This window comes from Ornithorhynchus anatinus, chromosome 8 (assembly GCF_004115215.2).
Source record: "Ornithorhynchus anatinus isolate Pmale09 chromosome 8, mOrnAna1.pri.v4, whole genome shotgun sequence".
In the NCBI taxonomy this organism is placed as follows: Eukaryota; Metazoa; Chordata; class Mammalia; order Monotremata; family Ornithorhynchidae; genus Ornithorhynchus; species Ornithorhynchus anatinus.
In genome coordinates this window covers 2685404-2708533 of record NC_041735.1, presented here as the reverse complement: position 1 = coordinate 2708533, position 23130 = coordinate 2685404, and the positions used below count along the sequence as shown (strand labels likewise).

Here is a 23130-nt window from a genome sequence, read left to right as displayed (position 1 = left end):
AGGGAACGGGTTTGCCGGCTCTGTTGGAATGTAGTCTCTCAAACGTTTAGTACAGTGCTCTCTGTACACAGTAAGTGCTCAGTCAGGGCAGTTGTTGAGATCTTTTTTTTAAAAAAAACCACCAAAAACCCCCACCCACATTGCAGCAAGGTATCAGATGGTCTTATGGTGTGTTTTCTCTTGGTTTCTTTTTTTTTTCCCTCCCCTTAATGTACTTAAGAAATTACTCTGTGCCAGGCAACAAGTTCTGGGGTGGGCACGTAATCAAATTGAACCCAATCCCCACCTCACGTAGGGCCAACAGCCTTAACCCCCATTTTGCAGATGAGGGAACTGAGGCACAGAGAAGCAACTTGCCCGAGTCACATCGCAGGCAAGCGGCAGAACCGAGAGCAGAACCCGGGAGTCCCGAGGGAAGAGGAATGGGAGAATCAAGAGTTCCAGGGCTTGGGGAAATCCACCGACCGAACAATCGGCCAATGGGGCAGTGTGGCGGAGCGTTAGCCTCGAACCCGGGAGAATAGCGTCGATCTGAGTTCCAGATATTGTCCCCCTTCGGTGTAGGACACTTGCAGAGTTGGGGAGAGTTGTCATCTGATCCCTTCAAGAAACACTTTTTGGAGGATGAGCTGCTGGCAGTTTAATTCATTTAAGAGGAAAAAAAATCAAGTTTTCAAAATATTCAGCTTTAAAAATGGGTACTTGAAAGCACGAATTCCCTCCAGGCCATGAGAGCCCAGAACGTCGTCCTCGTCGAGAGATGAACCCTCCCGAGAAGGTCTGTCTCCAGTGACTCTTGTCCCAGTTTGAAGCTGATAATAAAAATAATAGTACACGGTAAGTGCTTATTACGTGCCAAGCACTGTTCTGAGCGCTGGAGTAAAACAAGTTAATCAGGTTGGATACAGTCCCTGTGCCACTCGGGGCTCACACTCTAAAGCCCCATTTTACAGATGAGGGAACGGCGGCCCAGAGGAGTGAATTGCCTTGCCCAAGGTCACCCAGCACACCACACCCATGGGATGGAGCTGGGATCAGAGGCCAGGTCCTTCCGACTCAGGCGCGTGCTCCAGCCACTAAGCCACACTGCTTTTCGGCTATCGGCAGGGGTTGGAGAGATGGGGGAGAGTTTCAGGGTCGGCACACGCTTCCGAGCTCCGGCCCCTCGTCGTCGGGGATTCGGTCTTGGGGCGACATTCACCTCAAGTTGAAACTGCCTTCGCTGAGTGGCCCAAAGCCAGATGAGTCCTCTGTGAGAGGAGCAGGATCCAGGGACGCGACAGAAATCCTTGTGACCGTTCTTGCTTTTCCTTTTTCTTGGTGGTATTTAAGCGCTTACCATGTGCCAAGCATTGGGGTATATCCAAGCTAATCGGGTTGGCTGCAGTCCCATTTCCACATAAGGCTCACAGTCTTAATCCCACTGTGCAGGCGAGGAAACAGGCCTAGAGAAGTGAAGTGACTTGCCCGGGGTCACACAGCAGATGGTGGTGGATTGGGTTTCGAACCCAGTTCCTTCTGACTCCCAGGCCCCGGTCTCTTCAAATTTCTCATCGCTGCCCCCAGACTGACACGAAGGCATTTTAAACTAAGGGGACCCGACGTTTTACTTCCTCCGCTTCGGCCCACCGGGACCGACGGCCCAGAAAGGAGAACCATCCAGTACAGCGGGGGCGGACTTTTCGAAACAGCCGCCCCGGCCTCTGAAGCGTACGTGCCGCTGGACCGTGAACCCCGTTTGGGACGGGACGAGGATTGGGTCCAACCTGATTAACTTCTGTCTACCTCAGCGCTTACTACAGTGCTGGGTGTGTAGCCAGCGCTTCGCAGAGGGAATGATGATATTGATGGTGATCTCCGGGCGGGCCAGTGGGCCCACGAAGGCGGATTTACTCAGCGCTTGCCAGAATCACAGTCTTCTGTTGGGGGGAGGTGTCACATCCCCCCCTTCAAGACTGTGGACCCGTTGTTGGGTAGGGATTGTCTACCTGTTGCCCAATTGTGCCTTCTAAGCGCTCTGCACGCAGTAAGCGCTCACTAAGAAGAATTAGAGAAGCAGCGGAAAGAGCCCGGGCTTGGGAGTCAGAAGTCATGGGTTTGAATCCCGGCTCTGCCACTTAGCTGGGTGACTGTGGGCAAGTCACTTCACTTCTCCGTGCCTCAGTTCCCTCATCTGTGAAATAGGGATTAAGACTGTGAGCCTCACTTGGGACAACCTGATGACCCTGTATCCACCCCAGCGCTTAGAACAGTGCTCTGCACATAGAAAGCGCTGAACAAATACCAATTTATTTATTAATAAATACGATTGAATGAATGACTGAATTAGTGATAGATATAGAGCACTTACTGTGTGCAGAGCACTTACTAGACGCCTGGGCGAGTACAGTGGAGCAGAGCCGATAGACACAACGAGCTTACAGTCTCGAGGTGCTCGACGGTCTCGAGTCCCGTGATTTTTGTCGGGTTCCTGGACCCGAGAGGGTGGTTTGACGTCGTGTTCGCGTCCGTCTTACCTAGGGTGGGGCTCACCCACCAGCCAAACCCCTGTCCCACCTCCCCCGGGAAGGCTTTCCCCGATTTGTCAATCAGTCGGTATTTATTGAGCGCTGTACCGTCAGGGTACTAAGCGTAGGGAGAGTACGCTACAACAGAGTTGGTTGACACCTTTCCTGCGAACAAGGAGCCGGCCGGCCGGAAGGTTAGATTAATGTCTTTCTCCCCCTCTAGACTGTGAGCTCATCGCGGGCAGGGGACGCATCTACCAACCCTCTCGGATTGCACTCTCCCAAGCGCTGAGTATAGTGTGCTGCGCGCAGTAAATGCTCAATAAATGCCATTAATTGATTTTCTTCCTTTCAGGTCTTGACCTATCCCCTTAGCAGTTTTGTACCTCCTCAGCAGCAGCCGTAGCATCATCGAGCACCCACTTCATTATTATTATTATTATTATTATTACTGCTATTGCATTTAAATGCTTACCGTGCGTCAAACATTGTTTTAATTGCCGGGGTAGACTCAATCAGGTTGGACACATTTCCTTTCCCGCATGGGGCTTAGAGTCTTAATCCCCATTTTACAGTTGGGGAACCTGAGGCCCGGAGAAGCGAAGCGACTTGCCAAAGGTCACCCGGCGGATCCGGGATCGGAACCCAGGTCCTCCGGCCCCTTCCACTAGGCCAAGCTGCGTCTCACCACTGTGCTAGGCAGCAGAGAAGTACAGAATAAAGAAGTGACACGTTCCCTGCCCACAAGCGGCTTCCACCCGTACAGCAGGGGAGACAAACATAAAAGTATCTGCCACAGGGTTTAGCACCTTTGCGCTCGGGGCTTGGTTCTTCTCGTCGCGCTTTTGAACGGAGGGTTTTTGCATCCTCTACTTTTTGAGCACTTCCTCCTATTTGTAAATCGTTTTATTGCCGTTCCTTCTCCACCCCTTCCCTACCTGAGATCGTAAGGTCATGGAGGTCGGGGGGCCCGTCTGCCAACTAGGTCGAGTAGCCGCATGGCCTAGTGGAAAGAGCCTGGGAGTCGGGACCTGACTTCTAATAATAATAATAATAATAATAATAATAATGGTATTTAAGTGCTTACTACGTGGCAAGCACTGAACTGAGCGCCGGGGTGGATACAGGCCGATGACCCCGGCTCCACCGCGTACCCGCTGCGCGACCTTGGTTGAGCCACTTTGCGCCTCAGTTCCCTCATCTACGAAACATTCCAAACCCGTTCTCCCTCCGGCTTAGACTGTGAGCCCCGTGTGGGACCGGATGAATTTGTCTCTGTCCCAGTGCTTAGAACAGTGCTTGGAACATAGCTCTTTAACAGATAAAACAGTTATCACTGGGTGGTACTCTCCCAAGCACTTAATCCAACGCTTTGCATTGCTCTGGAGCTCAGTAAATACTACCGGTCGTGAATTGCGTTGTATTTTATATTGGCAAAGACCACGTCTCTTGTGTTTGCGTTCCGGCCTGAAGGTTCGAGGCAGTCGTAGAAGCTTGTCAGAAGTACCGCTCACTGGTTATTCATTCGCCAGATCGTTTTTATTGAGCGCTCTCTCCGTGCAGAGCACTGTACTAAACACTTGGGAGAGTCCAATATATCAATAAACGGACACATCCCCAGCGAGCTTACAGTCGAGTCCAGAAGGTTCCTGGTTTAGCTCTTGCCAACTGTCTCCACAGTCAGTTTTCCGGCCTTTCTTACCCACACTGTCGATGCCTCTGAAATCCCGAGACCTCGCCCCAGCGCAGGCTCCCAACCATGGTATTTATTGAGCGCTTTCCCGTGCCCGGAGCGCTGTACTAAATGCCTGGGAGAGTACAATATAACAGAGTCGGTAGGTGCGTGACCTGTCTGCCAGGAGCGTGAGAACCGTGGGGCGGGTGAATATCTGTAATTTCTCTCTGTTAATGTCCGTTTCCCCCTCCAGACCGTAAGCTCGTTGCGGGCGGGGAACGGGTCTGTTGCATTATTATATTGTACTTCTCCCGAACGTTTAGGTCAGTGCTCTGCACACAGCACTCAATAAGTACAATTGATTGAATATCAAGTGGTTAAAAGGGCACAGATCCAGTGGGGAGGTAGAAGGGAGGGCGTTGTGAAGAAGAGGGAGCGAGAAATAGAGACGAGGTGAGGACTCGGATTCGGCCCTTGGGTGGCCCAGACGTGCCACGCTGTGGCCAGTGCCGCGTCGGGGCGGCTTCCGATCCACCTTTGCTCGGTGCACTGGGCAGTCCACGTGAGGAGCCCGTCAGAGCCAGCGGTCATTGCCGGGACGGGTCATTGCCAGATTGCCAGGACTCACGCCTCACTTTTTTTTTTTAAATATATATATAAAATATATATGTATATAGTATTTTTTTTTAGTGGCATTGGTAAATGATTATTCTATGCCTGGCACCGTACCGCACGCTGGGGTGGAAACGAACAAATGAGGTCGGCCCCCGGCCCGCGCGGACGCAGACACGACAGACCGGACCGTGTCACCGTTTGCCGCCGGCCCGCGCTGTGTCGTTGCCCGACGGGCGAGGGCCGGCGGGGCCGGAGGTCCCCGGGAGCCGGGAGAGATGCTCCTACTGGTGGAGTTGATTTCCATCCTCTGAGGACGGCACCGGGGCAGTTTCGGGGTGTCTTCCGCCTGCCCTCGGGGAGTAGGGGACCAGGGTCCCCCGCCGGGGTGGCCGCAGGCCCCTTTGGCCTCCTGGTGGGCTCGTTGGGGTGCCGGGGGTGGCACGGCCAAACATGCGCGAAATGCCCATTGAGACACCGGCGGAGGGAGTCGTTGCCCCCCCTACCCCGAGCCTCTCCTCCAAGGCCACCCCGTCCCCACCCCAACTCAGGGCGGGTCTTTAGGGCAATCCGGCAGTTGAGCCGAGAGGGCCGACAAGGAAACCCAGCAACGCAGCAGCCCGGTGGCTAGGGCCCAGGCCTGAGAGGCAGAAGGGACCTGGGTTCTGATCCCTGCTCCGCCACTTGTCTGCTGGGTGACCTTGGACAAGTCACTTCTCCGGGCCTCAGTCCCCTCTTCTGTGTCTAAAACTAAGCCCAGACTAAGCCCCCCTTTACGTCAGCTCCCCTTCCCTCTGCGTCACCTCGACTCGCTCCTTTTCGATCCCCCCCCAGTCCCACAGCATTTATGAATATATGTATATATCTACAATTCTATTTATTTATATTGATGTCTGTCCTTCCCTTTCTAGACTGCAAGCCCGGTGTGGGCAGGGATTGTCTCTCTTTATTGCTGACTTGTACTTTCCAAGCGCTTAGGGCAGCGCTCTGCACACAGTAAGTGCTCAATAAATACGATCGAATGAACGAATGAAGACCGTGAGCCCCGTGTGGGCCGTGGGCTGCGTCCAAGCTGGTCAGCTTGTATCTACCCCAGTGTTTGGTACAGTGCCGGGCACATAGTAAGCGCTTAACAGATGCCATCAAAAAAGAGCAAAAAACCGTCATCACCGAGGAGTTGGGATTTGAAATGCCCAGGGTGGGTGGGCAGGTCACAGGCCCTGAGGAGAACAGCACGGCGTCGGCGGCAGGGGGAGAGGCAGGAGGGGTCGGCGGAGCGGAGGGTACCACGGACCGAGCATCACCGTGAGGGGAGACCCGAGGGGCTGGGAAATCTGGCCGGGGTCATCAGTCGATGGTGTTTATTGGGCGCTTCCCATACTGAGCGTTTGGCAGAGAGGGGTATAACGGAGTTGGCGGACGTCTTCCCTGCCCACGACGAGTTTACAGTCTAGGGGATTTCCTCACCGGCTGGGGAGGGTGGGGTCGAGAGGGGGCCGCTGCAAACTCTTCAGGGGTGGCAGGCCAACAGCAGCAGCAATAGGCTTGTTGAATTTTTCTCTTTTCCTCGGGTGGGAGGAGCAAGCGGCACGGCCTAGTAGAAAGGGCCCGGGCCCGGGAGTCAGGGCGCCTGGGTTCTAGTCCGGGCTCCGCCACCTGGGTGGGGTTTTTTTGTGTGGGAGGGGTCGTGTGGTATTTGTTAAGCGCTACTAAGCGCGAGTCACTTTAGGTACAAGCTAATCAGGTCGGACCCAATCCCTGCCCCGCGTGGGGCCCACAGTCTCCATCCCCATTTTACAGGTGAGGTCACAGCGGGCGAGTGGCAGAGCCGGGATTAGAACCCAGGTCCTTCTGACTCCCAGGCCTGGGCTCTGCCCACTAGGCCACGCTGCTTCTCTCTTGCCTGCCAGTCACCTAACCCTTCGTAGTTTGCTCATCTGTAGAATGGGGATTCAACAAGACTTCTTCCTCCCTCTCTCTTGGACTGGGAGCCCTACGTGGGCCAGCGACTCTATCTGACATGATTATCTTGGGTCCCCCCAGCGCTTACTACATGGCTTGTCACAGAGTAATAGTTTAACAGATATCCCTATAATTATTATTATCATCATCATTATTCCCTAGGGAGCGATTGCTAGCTAAGTACCCGGACCGCGAATCGGGTTGGATACGAAGGCGTCGTACAAAGGCTTCTCCTGCCTTTGAGTGAGCAAGGAGTCTTCCTCTCCGTGGCCTGAGCCTGGTACGCAGTGTGTAAACCTAAGGGCGGTTGCGAAATCCAGGTCCTCCCCACGGAGACCCGCCCCCCAGCCCACCCCCTCTTTACAGCAGAGAAAGGGCGTGATCGCCGGAGTCTCCGCGAGGCAATTCCTCAGGCAGTTTTCCTGTTTTATGACCGTTCCCGGTAGCGTCCACAGTTGTCGAGCCGCTGTTTGGCAGCTGTTCCTTTTTTTTTGGACCCCAGCGAGCGAGGTGACGCATTAGCGACGTGAGAAGCCATTCCTCTTCCTCCCCTCCGCAGGCGGCGACCAGCCCTACCTTCGAAAAGCCCTCAGGTATCTGGCGAGCTGGCCGGCCGGTCCGATGGGAGGGTGGGCTCGGCGCCGTCCCGGACCCTCACGTCGGCCAGAAAAGAGCGCGTGTCCGTCCGCTCGCTCCTTTCCGCACCCCTTTAGGTTTCCAGCTCGGAAAACTGGCGTAAAGGTGAGGAACTACGGGGCATATGCTCCGATGACTTCCTGCCGGTGGAAATTCCAGTCCCTGAGTCACGGGAGAGCCCGGCCGGGGGAGGAGGAGCCGGAAAACAGCTCGGCCTAGTGGGAAGAGCCCGTGCCTGGGTTCTCTTCCCGGCTCCGCCACTTGTCTGCTCTGTGATTTTGGGCGAATCGCTTCGCTTCTCTGAGCCTCGGTTCCCTCGTCCACGAAATCGGGACTCCAGCCCGCGCACTTCGCTCCTCCGCTGCGGATCTTCTCACCGCGCCTCGATCTCGCTTATCTTGCCACCGACCCCTCGCCCACGTCCTGCCTCTGGCCTGGGACTCCCTCCCCCCTCAAATACGGCAGACGGTTTCTCTTCCCCATTCTTCAAAGGCCCATCTCCTCCAGGAGGCCTTCCCTTTCCTCTCATCTCACTCCCTTCTGCGTCACCCTGATTTGCTCCCTTTGTTCTTTCCCTTTCCCGGCCCTACAGCACTTACGTACGTATGTGTCATTTATATTGATGTCTCTCTCCCCCCACCCCAGACTGTAAGCTTGTTGTGGGCAGGGAATGTGTCTGTTTATTGTTGTACTCTCCCGAGTGCTTAGTAAGGTGCTCTGCACCCAGTAAGCGCTCAGTAAATATGATTGAATGAATGAATGAATATCTGTTCTACCCCCTTACTGTGAGCCCCACATGGGACCCAATCACCTTGCATCCACCCCAGCTCTTAGTACCGTGCTTGGCATATAGTAAGCGCCTAACAAGTACCCCGGTTGTTCTAACGATCCGGGCCTGGCCCGCTGCCCTGCCCTCTCCGTCCCCTTCGGGCTGGTGGCTCCGACCCGTGCCCGGCGAATCGCGGGACGAGAGTCCACGGGGCCCTGAAGGCCCAGGTGGTGCGTGTGTGGCGTGGGGTGTCCCACCCTGAGGGTCCCTGAAGGCCCCCGCTCTCTGGTGTGGGTCCCGTAACTCTGGCCGACGGGGATGATGGCCCAGAATTGGGCTCTGAGACTCACGGGCCTCGGAGTTTGAGTGTCAAACTCACCAGATTTTCACCGTCAGGCTTCCTGGGCCGGAAGCTCGTTGCGGTCAGGGGATCTGTCTCCCAACTCTGTCGTATTGTAGTCTCCCAAGCTCTTAAGTGTCAAACGTCCTAGACTGGAAGCTTGTTGAGGGCAGGGCACGTCTCTACCACCTCTGTCAGAGAGTATACTCTCTCAAGGGCTGAGTAGGTTGCTTCGCACACAGCGCTCAAGAAATGCCATTAATTGAAGGCAGTTAATTGAGGAAACGGAGGCCCAGAGAAGTGATGGATTGAGGGAACTGGAGGGTGGAGCTAGCGGGGGATCTGTTGCATTGTCTTCTCCCAGGCGCTTAGCAGAGTGCTGTGCGCACGGGAAGCGCTGAAGAGAGGCCACTGATGGAGTGAGCTGCGGGGGACGGGAGCCGGGTCTGGGGAGGACGGTCGAGGAGAAGAGCGGGGTTGGGCCGCGGGGACCGAGGAGCGCCGGGTTTTGATGGAGAGAAGCTGCTTCTCAAACAGACACAACCCGATCTTCGCCAATTAAGACATGAAAGGCTGCGTATTTTTAGACGATTATAGGATCCTGGGGAGGCGGCGTAAAGTAGGAGGCTGAAGTCTGTGACCAGCCAAGAGCAGTAATCGCTCTGGAATGTCTCGTCCTAACGAAATAGGAATGCGTACACACCGACAGTGAGACCTGTGCGTTTATCGAGCCTACGAACGTGGGTCCGCGGCGCGTCCTCCGGGGCATTCCGGCTTTCCCACAGTGCGCCTCTGAGCCGATCCTTGCAGTCTGCTCAGTGGTTTTCCGGGCCAACTCGATCGAAGAGGAAAAAAAAATTTCCCCATTCTCATATCTGGCCCGAACCGAAATAAGAGTCCATTTGGATTCATCGCTGTGCTTTCCGAGAGGAGATATTTTTGGAACGCATAATCATCGACGAGTAACTCCGTGCCAGATCTCGGAACGGTGACAGTGGTGATTTCTGGTACGGCGTCTCAACACTTGCACGGGCAGGGCGTCGCAGCGCGGTTTTAACGTTCCGTCGCGTAAAGCCCAGCGACACGATGTGTCGGTTCGAGATCTCCCCGGTCGTAGTAGGGATCGAGCTGTACGTGACGATTGGTGAGAGAGCTAAGGCCTAGATCGCCGCGGGAAACTTGGATCCCTTTTCCTCGGCACCACGCGGCAGCCTCCGCCTCAGCCCGGCCCGTCGAGAAAGTCCCCGTTTCGGTCAGTTGACAGTGGCCTTTGGGGAGCGCTTGCTCTGTGCCAAGCACTGTCCTAAGCGCTGGGGGAGATACAGGATCATCACATCATCATCACGAGTCCTGATGAGACCCCAGGGTTTCTGACTCCCAGCCCTGGGCTCCCTCTAGACTGTTGGTTTTGGGTAGGGATTGTGTCTACCCATTCTGTTAGGTTGTAGCCTCCCAAGCGCTTAGCGCTGTGCTCTGCGTGTAGCGAGCGCTGGGGAAATACCACTGATGGATCGATTCTCACAAGGCCGCGGCCTTTGCCTTGGATTGTTATCTCTTCTGTGCAAAGCACTGTACTGAGGGCTTGGGAGAGTACAGGAGACTTAACTTGAACTTTCGCCCGAAAGAACGACCACCCATCCGGAATTCCCACTAGGATATAACCATCGTGGCCTCGATGAAGCATTTACCGCGCGCTGCTTCCGGGCGGGGGGAGCTCCCGGGTCAACAGATCAGACGCGATTCCCCACCCCCTCCCCCCTCACGCAAGCTCGAGAAGCGGAAGAGCCCGGGTTTGGGAGTCAGAGGTTGTGGGTTCCAATCCCGACCCTGCCACTTGTCAGCTGTGTGACTTCGGGCAAGTCACCTCACTTCTCTGGGCCCGTTACCTCGTCCGTGACTCACGTGGAACAACCTGATCAGCTCGTATCTACCCCAACGCATAAAACGGTGACTGTCACATAGTAAGCGCTTAATAAATACCCTCGTCGTCAGTATTAACGATAACGATAGTAATAATTATTAGGTTGTGAAGCACTTACTACGCGCCAAGCACTGCACTAAGCGTTAGGGGTAGGTCCCCGATCATCAGGTTGGACGTGGGGCTGTCAGGAAGGAGTAGGATTCGATCCCCGTTTGAAAGATGAGGAAACGGAGGCCCGGGGAAACGAGGCGACTTGCCCAAAGTCACACGGCAGACGGGCGGCGGAGCCGGGATGAGAACGCAGATCCGCCGACTCCCAAGCCCCCTCCGCCGGGCCTCGCTGCTTCTCTCGAACGGACCTCGGAGGGTAACGAAACGCTTTGTTCCTAACGCGCTTCCCCCCACTTGTGTCTCCCCAGGCCTTCCTCGCGCTCTCCCATGTCTCGATGGACTCCCGGATGTAACAGGCTGTATACCCTAAAAGCGGATATGAAGAGTGACGTTCCCTCTGATGCACCAAAGAGACAGGAGAGCCTGAAGGGGATCCTCTTGAACCCCGAACCCCTCGAGGCGGCCAAAAGCTTCCCCGAAGAAGTGGAGATGATTGCCAGCAAAGTGGGGAATGACTTTTCTCACCTGTGCGGTGACTCCCCGAAGCAGGAGAAGGCCACGGGCGGCAACCGGCCCGAGCGAGACAAGGGGACGGGCGTGCGGAAGAAGCGCAAGAGCCAGCAGGCCGGCCCCTCGGACTCCCAGAAGGGAAGCCCGGGGCCGCTGGGGCCGAGGCGCCCCCCGGAGCCGCAGAGCGACGACGAAGACGACGACGACTCCTCTTTCAGCGACTGCGTCTCCTCCCCTTCCTCCAGCCTGCATTTCGGGGACTCGGACACGGTCACCTCGGACACGGACCGGGAGGCCCCCGAGCGGCCCCCGCCCCCGGCGGCCCTGACGGCCAAGGGCCGGACTCAGGGGGCCCGGGCCCCGAAGTGGCCGCGGCCCGAGCCCGAGCCGGTGTCGGGCCTGTTCATGAAGCGGCCCTGCTTCCACGGCGGCTCCCTGCGCAGGCTGCCCTGCCGCAAGAGGTTCGTGAAGAACGGCTCCTCGCAGCGGACGCAGAAACAGAAGGAGCGGATCTTGCTGCAGAGGAAGAAACGGGAGGTGCTGGCCCGCAGGAAGTACGCCCTGCTGCCCAGCTCCAGCGGCTCCAGCGAGAACGATCTCAGCAGCGAGTCGTCGGCCAGCTCCTCCACCGAAGGAGAGGAAGATCTGTTCGTGGCCCCCGGCGAGAGCCACCAGCCCAGCTCCAGCCTTCCCTCAGGTCGGGCTCCCGGACCGGCCGTTGGGGCGGGGGGCGGCGGGGGGCAGGGGGGCGGAGGACCCGAGTTCGTGGCTCCGGGCCTCCCCGTCCCGGGGCCCGGCTGGGAACGGGCTTCGGGAAGGACCCGGAGCGGCCGGGCCCGGGCCCCTGGGCCGTCACGGGGCCTAGAGCGCTCTCCGTCTGCCCTCCTCACGACCCCCGACCCGGGGTTTCGGGCAGGTGGCGGAAGGGCCTGGACCGTTGGTTCGTCGTAGGGATCGCTCCCTCGCCATTCAGTCAGTTCATTCAGTCGTGTTTACCATTATCATTATCGTGGCTATTAATAATAATAATAATAATTATTATTATGGTATCTGTTAAGCGCTTACTATGTGCCAAGCACTGCTCTGAGCACTGGGGTAGATACAAGGTAATCAGGTTGCCCCACGTGGGGCTCACAGTCTTCATTCCCATTTTACAGATGAGGTAACCGAGGCACAGAGAAGTCGTGACTTGCCCAAGGTCACACAGCAGACAAGTGGCGGAGTCGGAATTAGAACTCACAACCTCTGACTCCCAAGCCCGTGCTCTTTCCACTGAGCCATGCTGCTTCTCATAAGCCATGCTGCCTCTCATAACAGCAGCATTATTATTATTATTATTGTTATTATGGCATTTATTAAGCGCACACCATGTGCCAGGCACCGTTCTAAGCGCTGGAACGGATACAAGCAAAGCGGTGTGGACGCGGTCCCTGTCCCACGTGGGGCTCCCAGTCTCAATCCCCATTTTACAGACGAGGCCCAGAGAAGCCAAGTGACTCGCCCAAGGTCACGCAGCAGACAAGTGGGCGAGCCGGGATTTACGGAGGACTTACTGTGGGCAGAGCACTGTACCAAGCTCTTGGGAGAGTAGAGTAGAACAATAAAAAGACTCATTCCCCGCTGGGGAACTCGAGCTTACAGTCTAGAGGAGGCATTAATAGAAATAAGTAACTTCCAGATATGACGTAAGTGCCGTGGGGCCGGGAGGGGAGAGGACCGAAGGGAGCAAATCAGGGCGACGGGGAGTGGGAGAAGAGGAAAGAAGGATTTAGGGAAGGCATTTTGGAGGAGATGTGCCTTCAGTAAGGATTCGAAGGGGAAGGGAGTACTGGTCGGATCTGAAGAGGGAGGGCGATCCAGGCCGGAGGCGAGACGGCGGTGAGATAGACGGCGATCGAGGTCCAGTGAGTAAGCGAGGCACGTAAATCGACTCGCACGATGAAGTCGGGTCGGTCACGGAAAGAGGAGACGACCGATCTGCCGCAAGGGAGCGAGCCAACGATCCCCAAGTGACGTTTAGCTGAGATCCTTCCCTGGGTCACGGGAAAAGAGTGACCGGCCGGCACAAGCTAACTGTCCGCCCGGCCTCCGACCGCGCCCTGAGTTCCCCCGAGCCGTGAGGGGTTGTGGGGAGGGAAGGACCCACGGAAGCAGCGTGGCGTCGTGGATAAAGCGTGACTCTGGAAGTCAGAGGACCTGGGTTCTAATCCTACATCCACTTACCTGCTGTGACCTGGGGCGAGTCGCTTCGCTTCTCTGTGCCTCCGTTTCCTCAACTGTAAAATGGGGATTAAGAATGTGAGTCTCATGTGGGGCAGGGGCTCTATCCAACCTGATTACTTTGTATCTACCCCGGCGCTTAGAACGGTGCCCGGCAGATAGTTTACGCGCTTGACAGATTCCATTAAAAAAACCCAAAAAGTGTCTCGAGGCCAGAGAATCTGAGTCTTGTCTGGTTTCTGATGTACTTTCCCAAGCATTTAGTGCAGCGCTTCACATTCAAGTCCAGTCGATCAGTGTTATTTATTGAGCGCTTACAGTGTGCAGAATATTATATCAAGCACTTGGGAGAGGACAATGTAGCAGAGTTGGTGGACACATTCCCTGTTCACAGTGCGTTCACTTGTCTGTTAGAGTGTTAAATTGCGCTCTCCCAAGCGCTTAGTATAGTGCTCTGCACACGGTAAGTGTTAAATAAATACAATGGACTCGTATTAGTGGATAAAGAGCGGGATTAGGTTTTCCAGGAAAGAGCGCCATCAGTTTCCCCGAACCGCCCCCTGGCCCCCGAGGCGAAACCTTTGTAGGCCATTTTTTGGGACCTCCTAGGAAGATTCGGTGATTGACGATTGCCTCCTCGAGCTCTCCAAGCTCTCCGTAGGTCTGCGGGAAAGAGCTCGCTGTAGTCTTTATCCCACCCTGGATAATCAGCGTCGAGCGTGGGGCAGCCTCCTCCTTTCTCTTCGCCAGGGGTTCTTCTGGCAGGGCCTCGTTTGCCTCTCGGTCCATCGTCGTTCATTGGGTTCAGAGGCAGGCGGTGCTTTTCTCCGGGTCCAGGTGCTTAGGGAGTCAAAACAGCTCCTGATCGGAGCTGCTCCGGAGCTCGCTAGGAGATGGAAACGGAGGCTCTGGCAGTTTTGTGGAGGGAAAGGAGGTCCATGTTTAAGAGGGCTTTTTTTTTCCTGTGGTAATAGGGAAGACGGATGCATTTGGTTTTTTTTGTTTGTTTTTATGGTGTTTGTTAAGCACTTAGTATTTGCCAGGCGCTATTCTAAGCGCTGGGATAGATTTGGGGTAATCAGGTTGGACACAGTCCATATCCCACATGGGGCTCACGTCTTGATCCCCATTTTACAGCTGAGGTCACTGAGGTGCAAAGAAGTGAAGTGACTTGCCAAGTGTTCACCTGCAGACAAGTGCCAGAGCAGAACTAGAACCCAGGTCCTTTGGACTCCCAAGCCCGGGTTCTGTCTACTAGGCCACGCCGCTTCTCAATTTGTTTGATTCACGGGGCGATTAAAGGAATTCGTAAGTTTCGTCTGATTTAGGTTGTCCAGGAAGTCAGAGGGAGTCGGCCGGACGGTTGGGGCCGAAATGTGCCACCCCGTCCCCGACGTCCTGTTTTTGGTCCCGGGCACCGTTCGGACGCCTCTGAGAGCGGGGCCGGATTCGGCCGTAAGGCAGCCTTTGCTGGCCGCCGGGCCGCTCCCGCCAACCGGGCCCCGGGCTGTGCGGCGGCCCGCTCCTTGCGGAGGACGCTTCATCGCCCCAGGGAAGAGCGGGCCTCCACACGCCCCCCGACCCACCCTCTCCGGCACAGATGGGAGGGAGACCCCTTTGGGCCTGAGCGGGCCCGCTGCCTGGGTTAGGATCGACGGTACCCCCTGCCCCGGCCGGACTTCTGGGCGAGGGGAGCGAGACCCGTTGGGGCTGGGATTTGGGTAGTCCTGACCTAGCCTGAAATCACGGGAGGGAAAACTGCATGGTCTTGGTTAGATAATAATAATAATAATGATGGTATTTAAGCGCTTACTATGTGCAGAGCACTGTTCTAAGCGCTGGGGTTAGATCCTCCCACCTCCACCCCGGCGGTACCGGTGGGCCTTTTCTCTCTCCGCGCCCCCCGTCCACCGATGCAGTAGCTCCTCATCAGGCCCAGTACAGCGGCGGAGAAAACTCCGGCCATGCCGCCGGTCACTCCAGTCAATCGGTCGCATTGAGCTCTCGCCGGGTGCCGAGCACTGTACCGAGCGCCTGGGAGAGTACAATATCACTGACACATTGCTGCGCACAAGGATGCTTCCCTGTGGGCCGGCCTCCTGGTCTGGGGCCTCGGTCCTCCCCTGCGGTCACTCAGAAAACGGTATTTATTGAGCTCTGACTGTGTGCGGAGCACTGGGCTGAGTACTTGATAATTGTGGCTCTGTTAAGCATTTACAATATGCCAAGCATGGAGTAAGCACGAGGGGAGATGCAAGCTAATCAGAACCCGGCCCTCTTTGACCCTGACCCCTGGGGCAGCCAAGCGAGGGCCCGGTCGTTCCGGCCGCCTGGTGAGGCCAAGAATTACCCTAGAGTCCCGGATTGCCCCCCACCCCTCACCCCCTCCTGCCCGGGGTTAACTCGACACCCAGGACGACTCCTGGTACTCAGACTTCTAGATAATTTAGGGTGGCAAGGTAGGTGAAGAGGGACTGCGATTTTCTTTTCCACCCCCATGGTATTTATTAAGCACTTACTAGGTGCCAGGCACTGTACTAAGCACTGGGTTAGATAGAGGTGCAGGGAACCTTGTATCTACCCCTGTGTTTAGCAAGCTCTCAGCAAATACCACAGTTATTATTATTACTATATTATTGTGCAGGCTAATCAGGTTGGACACGGACCCTGTCCCACCTTAACCCTTATTTTACAGATAATGGAACTGAGGCCCAGAGAAGTGAAGTGAGTTGCCCAAGGTCACACAGCCGGGATTAGAACCCGGGTCCTTCTGACTTCCAGGCCCGTGCTCTATCCGCCAGGCCACGCTGCTTCTCTCCGTCTGTGGTCCGGTCATCGCTTACTCCCCACTCCATGCTTCCGTCCCCTCTTTCATTCATTAAGTCAATTCGTTCAACGGTATTTGTTGAGCGGTAACTATGTGCAGAGTACTGTGCTAAGCACTTGGAGTGGACAATTCGGCAACAGATAGAGAAAATCCCTGCCCAATAACGGGCTCACAGTCTACAAGGCAAAACGGAACGAAACAAAACAACGTCATCAAGATAAATAGAATCGTAGAGATGTACACTCCTCCTCCCCCCTCCTCCATGCCCGTCACAGTCCCCCGACAGCCTGGTAGTTGTCGCGGAACTTTTCCGACGCCCCGACTGGTACATACCGGTCTCGGAAGTTGGAAACTGAGCACCCGGTGTCAGTTGGACCTTCCATTTGTTAGGGTGACCGGCAGACGGACTCGCTCCTCCCCCGGAGTCCCCCGACAGTAGCCGGTCCCCGCGTTGGCCCAGACGGGAAGAGGCGTAGGCCTTCACAGACCGCGTCCATTCTGTCCGCAGGAAGCATAGACGAAGATGTCGTGGTGATCGAAGCGTCCTCCACCCCCCAAGTCACTGCCAACGAAGAAATCAACGTTACCTCAACGGACAGTGAGGTGGAGATCGTGACGGTCGGCGAGAGCTACCGGTGAGTGGCGGCCCGGTCGCCGGGTGGGCGTTGGCGGCCCCTCGGGCGTGGGGATGGGGCAGCTCCTGTGGAGAATCCCAGGGGCCACCTCTGTCCCTTTGGGGAGAGAAATGCGCAGCGTGCGCTTCGATTCAATTCGGTGCTCTTTCCCAGCTGGGATTTATTCATTCAGTTGTGTTTATTGAGCGTTTACCGTGTGTAAAGCGCTATTTAAGCGCTTGGTCGAGTACAATATAGCCACAATCAGACCCATTCCTGCCCACAACGCGCTTACAGTCCGGGTGGCGGGGGGGACCAGACATTCATCTCGACAAACTACGGATATATGCGTGTGTGCTGCGGGGCAGCGAGGGAGGCTGGATGAAGGAGCAAGTAAGAGCGGCACAGAAGGGAGTGGGAGAAGAGGAGAAGGAGGGCGTAGTCAGGGAAGGCTTCTTGGAGGAGATGGGCCTTCAGTAAGGCTTTGAAGTGGGGGAGAGCGATTATCTGTTTGCTATGAGGAGGGAGGGCGTTCCTGGCCAGAGGCAGGATGTGGGCAAGAGGTCGGCGGCGAGATAGACGAGATCGGGGCGCAGTGAGAAGGTTAGCGTTAGAGGAACGCAGTGTGTGGGGGCTGGGTTCATTCATTCACTCATTCAGCTGTTTTTATGGAGCACTTACAGTGTGCAGAGCACTGTCCTAAGCGCTTGGAAAGTACAGTTTGGCAGCAGATAGAGACAGTCCCTACCCAGCAAGGGGCAGGCAGTCTAGAAGTGGGGAGACAGACAACAAAACAAGTAGGCATCAAGAGCGTCAATATCAATAAATAGAATTATAGATAAATACACATCATTAATAAAATAATTACGTCCATATATGGAGAGTAGGCGAGTAGCGAGGTGAGGGAGGAACGGGCAAGGTGGTTAAGTGCTTTAAAGCCAGTGATGGGGAGTGTTTTTGTTTGATGCGGAGGTAGGTGGGCAACCACTGGAGTTTCTCGAGGAGTGGGGAAGCGTGTTCTGAACGTTTTTGAAGGAAAACGATTCGGGCAACAGAGTGGACTACGGACTGGAGTGGGGAGGGAGAGGAGACAGGGAGGACAGTGAAGGAGCGGGGTAGGATAAGTGCTTGCATGAATGTGGTAGCTGTTTGGACGGAGGGGAAGTGGCTGATTCTGGCCATGTTGGGATGCTTCCCCGACCCCCACCGAAAACGTTGACGTTTATCCGGTTGAAATCCTGGCTCGGCGGCCTGCGGTGGGGACTTTTAAGACGTGAATCGCGCAGGAAGAGAAAAGGTAAAACGGGAGGACGTTTAGCAACGATTCCCAAATGACTGCCCCTTCTAGAGAGGCTCAGCGGATGACCCCGGATGCGCTTTCTGCTCCTGGGTCTGAGCAGACCCCTCGGAATCCACCACCCCGGACAGACTCTGCAGGAGACGCGGAATTACCGTTAATAACCGTGCCGCCAAGCTCTCGCTCCGTGTTGGGGCTCGAATAAATCCAGGTTGCCCAGATGGCATAGTCCCTGCCCCTTCCGGGGCTCCCGGTCTGATCTGTAGTTGGAGAGCAGCGTGGCCCAATGGCGAGGATCCGGGCCTGGGAGTCAAACCTCATGCATTCATTGTTGCATTTATTGGGTGCTTACTTTGTGCGGAGCACTGTACTGAGCACTTGGAAACTCCAGTCCGGCAACAGAGAGACGATCCCTACCCAACACTGGGCTCACAGTCTTGAAGGGGGGAGACAGACAACAAAATAAAGTAGGCAGGCATCAGTAGCGTCGATATAAAGAAATAGAATTATATATACATCATTAATAAAATAAATAGAATAATAAAATAATCAACATGTACATATATACGCAAGTGCCGTGGGGTGGGGACGGGGGTAGAGCAGAGGAAGAGGGGAGCTCAGCCTGTGAAGGCTTCCTGGAGGAGGTGAGCTTTCGGGAGTATCTCGTAGCTACCCCGGCGCCTAACAAATACAGTGATTATTATCGTCGTTAATTAAATCTCCTCTGGTCGACCAACCGAGGCACCCCAGCTCTTTCTCCTGAGCGGAGGGGGCCCCGGAGCCCTGGTCCCCTCCCATCACAGCATTCTGCAGGGGCTCGAATCCACTGAGGAATCATTTGGGAGCCAAGGAGACTTTCTCTCCGGGTGTGACCGTTAAACCGAAGGTCCGCTCGGGTATTTGACACCAGGCCACGGCCCCGCTGCGGGGGCCGAAAATCGGTCTCCGGTTTCAGCCGTCGGCAGCGCGTTAAAAGTCCTGTCCCTCTGGAACATCCCGATGAGATCGGAGCCTCCCGGGCCCGTTCGGAGACAATCGCTCTATCTCTGCCTGCCTCCCTCCGCGCCCCGGCTTAGCCGGGGAGCCCCGGGTGGGACAGGAGAGATTCCCAGGTGACTCTCCCGGTGCCCCCGTGGGCGGCAAATGAGCTTTAAAGTGGTCTGGCGCCTAGTTTTAGAAAGCCGGCATGCCCGTAAATTTCAGTCAGGCAGTCGTATTTATTTCTTGATCAGATAACTGTACTAAGCTCCTGGGAGAGTACAGTATAACAGTAGAATAGATACATTCCCCGCCCTCAAAGAGCTTACAGTCTAAAGGGGGGAGACAGGCATTTAAGTAAATTAATTACAGATCTGGACATAAGTGCTGTGGGGCTGGGACAGGGGAAGAGGCCTCCCCCCCCCAAAAGCCGGTTTTTTGTTCTGTTTCAAATTCCCCATAGCCGTAGGACCCACGCCTCCTCTCAAACCGTGCAGGCGCCTGGCAAAATGAGGAGGGGAGCGCGTCGTCCTGGGATTTAGACGGATTCATCCCAGCGCCTGACAGACCGATTGCCATGATCCCTCCTCCTTGGGAGGGAGGCCAGATTCTAATCTGGGGATCCGCTTGGGAGATGAGCAGCCGCGAGCCCCAGACGCGCCCAAGATCCTTTGCCCCGTGAGGGAGACGCTCTGGGGGGGGGCGGGGCTTCCGCGGCTCTGCCGAGGACACGGGTTTGACTCACGGTACGGTGACGAGGGAGGGAAGACCCGCCCCCGAGCTCCCGCGGGAGGCGGGCGTCCCTAAGGACCTCGGAGCTCTGAGGCGAGCGCACGCTTCGCTAACGGCGGATGTCGGCCGAGAGATCCAAAAGGGCTCCGGGAGGTTGGGCGTGCGCAAGAGCAGGGTCAGCACGCAAGTCGTTCGTTCCTTTGTTCAGGAGAAGCAGCACGGCTCAGCGTCTCGACCCCGGGCCTGGGAGTCGGAGGGATCGGGTTCTGATCCCAGCCCTGCCGCTTGTCTGCCGTGTGACGTTGGGAAGGTCACTTCAATTCTCTGGGCCTCAGCCACCTCATCCGTAAAAGGGAGATCAAGACCGAGTCCCATGTGGGACGGGGACAGTGTCCAATTCGATTACCCTTATCCCGATGCCTGTCTCCCCTCCTCTAGACCGAGCCCATTGTGGGCAGCGATTGTTACTCTTCATTGTTGCTTCCCAAGCGCTGAGTACAGTGCTCAGCACGTAGTGTGCTGTGAGCGAATGAATGAATGAGTAACCACCCCAAAGCTTAGAGCAGTGCTTGAAAAAGCAGAGAGACGCGGTTCCCACCCGGAAGGAGCATCCAGTCGCCAAGGGGGAGGCCCCCGCCGCCTGACCGCCTCCGGGTGTCCGGAATCACTTGGTCCAAGTTGGATGGAGTTAGGCCGGGATGTCCTCCGGGAAGGGGCACGGCGTTCAGTGTTCCACAGGTGGGGAGCGGCGGGATCTGGCAGAGGGGCGTCAGGGAGACGAGCCGGGGCCAGGGGCGGGCAGATGGGGCACGGAGCAGGAGTACGGAGCCCCAGCCACTTGGCGGACAGGAGGCGGCGGTCGAGTGGGGAGAGACGGGAGGCCTGGAGGCTGCGGGGCAGCACGTGTGCCGAGGGTGGGCGGGGTGGGGCCGGGTTGGAAAGGTAGGGTCACCCGTCCGCGTGACGCACCTGGAGCAGAGGATGAGACACGGGCCAAGGAGGCCCCGGCTGAGAACCCGGGGAGGCGGGAGATGGGGAGGAAGCTCGGGGCCGCCTCTCGTAGAACCCCAAGGGAGACTGGCGGTCGTAGCCTTCACCCCCGGGGGAGGCGCCGTCCGCTCACACCCGCTCGGTCCAGCGTCGTTTCCGGGAGAAAGCCCCCGGCCTCCCGTGGAGCCGAGTGTGTCTTAGTCAGTTGGCCGCGGGTCGGTGGCGTGCAGCCGTCCTCGCCTTGGGGGGTGAGGGCCTCCACTTCTGCCTCCTCCTTCTTCCCGCTCGTTTTTGCCCGCTCGTGATTGGAGTCGTGGAGCAGTGGCATCTGGTTCTGATTTCGAGTTCAGTCCCGGAAGCCCATCGCAGAAGCGCACGAAAAACAGGGCCGGCCGCCCCTGCGGGGGCCGTCTCCATCTCCTTTGGGACGGCCGGCCCGGGCCGAGACCGACCCAGGGCAGCGGGTGTACGGCCGGCCGGAGACGGGGCGGCAGGATGGGCCGGGCCGGGGGCGACGACCGGGACGTTGCGGCCGGTGATCAGGGAAGTCGGGGGGTCCACGTGGAGAGAGTTGGTCGGCCAGCTGCCGGGAGCGGGGTGGAGCTGGGCCGAGCACCTGAGGGGAAGGGAGAGGCGGGGACATCCAGGGGGACGAGGTGACCGCGGACCCACCGACCCTCCCGGCCCCAAGCATAATGGAAGGCTGGAATGTGATGTCACACTGCTTGCGGGACACCCGACCCCTCGGCGCCCCGGGCGCCCGCCGCCCGCTCCGCTCTCCCCAAGGACCAGCACCCCCCTCCGCAAGTCGGCTCCGGGGCTGCCGGCGAGGCTGCGGTTGCTTTCCGCGGAGGACCCTAGGTCGGAGGAAGAGCTAGCTGGGATCCTCCTCCGGGCCGCGAGGGATGCGCTACCCCGGCTCGCGGCGGCCGGCCTGCCAGGATGGGACGCGACCAGGTTCTGCCCGGAGTTTGGAATCTAGAGAACGACCCGGGTTTCCGGCGAGCTTCCACGTAGGCGCCTCCGACTCTTCCTTTGTGAGCGCGGGAGTGGAAAGGGGGCGGGGAGTGGCGCCAGGGAGGACGGAGAAGGGCACTGGCTTTAGGGGGCCACCGCTGGGGGCCTGGGGCCGGCCGGGCCGGGGCTCCGGCGACTCCAGATCCATCGGTCGGTCTTTCTCGAGCGCGGCCGCCCTGCTCGCCGCAGACAAGCAAGCGTGGCCGAGTGGAGAGTTGCAGTCCTCTGGACTGTAAGCTCATTGTGAGCAGCCATTCTGGCTCGCGCATTGCTGTATGTGTAATAATGTTAATGTTGGTATTTATTAAGCGCTTACTATGTGCAGAGCACTGTTCTAAGCGCTGGGATATACAGGGTAATCAGGTTGTCCCACGTGAGGCTCACAGTCTTAATGCCCATTTTACAGATGAGGTAACTGAGGCACAGAGAAGAGAAGTGACTTGCCCACAGTCACACAGCTGACAAGTGACAGAGCCAGGATTCGAACCCATGACCTCTGACTCCCAAGCCCGGGCTCTTTCCACGGAGCCACGCTCCTTCTCTTACTCTTACTTGGGAGAGTACTTGTGTAGTCTCCCAAGCACTTAGGACAGTGCTCTGCACGCAGCAGGGGCTCGATAAATACAACTGACTGCCTGAGAGAGCCTAGACCTGGGAGTCAGAGGACCAGGGTTCTAATTCCGGCTCTGCCACTTGTGTCAGTGGAAAGAGCCCGGGCTTGGGAGTCAGAGGTCATGAGTTCTAATCCTGGCTCCACCGCTTGTCAGCTGTGACTTTGGGCAAGTCACTTCACTTCTCTGAGCCTCAGTGACCTCATCTGAAAATGGGGATGAAGATTGTGAGCCCCACGTGGGACAACCTGATCACCTTGTATCCCCCCAGCTCTTTGCACATAGTAAGCGCTTAACAAATACCAACATTTTTATCTGCAGTGTGACGTTGGGCAGGTCATTTAAGTTTTCTGTGCTTCAGTTCCCTCCTCTGCAGAAAGGGGATTGAATACCTGCTCTCCCCCCAGCCAGACTGTGAGCCTAATCTTCCACAGTGTTTAGTACAGTGCTTGGCACGTTGAAAGTGCTTAACAAATATTACAGTTATTATTGTCATTAATAAGCACTTGGGAGACTATAGTGCAGCAGAGTTGGTAGGCACGTTCCCTGCCCACAACGAGGTTACAGTCTGTTGGTTCATTCGGGCATATTTATTGAGCGTTTACCGTGCGCAGAGCACCTTACTAAGCGCTTGGAAAGTAGAGTTCGGCAACAGAGACAGTCCCTACCCAACGGAGTGAAAGACGGACATTAATAAAAATAAGCAGCGTGGTCTGGTGGATAGAACACGGGCCTGGAAGTCAGAAGGACCAGGATTCTAGTCCCGGCTCCGCCACTTGTCTGCTTTATGACCTTGGGCAA

At 56.6% G+C, this 23130-nt stretch overlaps 1 protein-coding gene across 10 annotated transcripts in view; it reads left to right on the top strand.

Annotated features, from left to right (window-relative positions):
• The window catches only part of RNF111 (ring finger protein 111), a 79938-nt gene that overhangs the window by 36427 nt on the left and 20381 nt on the right, over positions 1 to 23130 (top strand). For 7 of the 10 annotated variants that reach the window (XM_029070379.1, XM_029070375.2, XM_029070369.2 and 4 more), the window contains 2 exons: positions 10842 to 11740; positions 16599 to 16725. In XM_029070379.1, coding sequence (XP_028926212.1) covers positions 10861 to 11740; positions 16599 to 16725 — 1007 coding nt within the window. In that variant the 5' untranslated portion in view covers positions 10842 to 10860. Of the gene's footprint in view, positions 1 to 6850; positions 7037 to 7212; positions 7350 to 8984; positions 9509 to 10841; positions 11741 to 16598; positions 16726 to 23130 lie in introns of those variants that run through there. The other 3 variants (XM_029070371.2, XM_029070370.2, XM_029070373.1) reach the window with 3 other exon arrangements.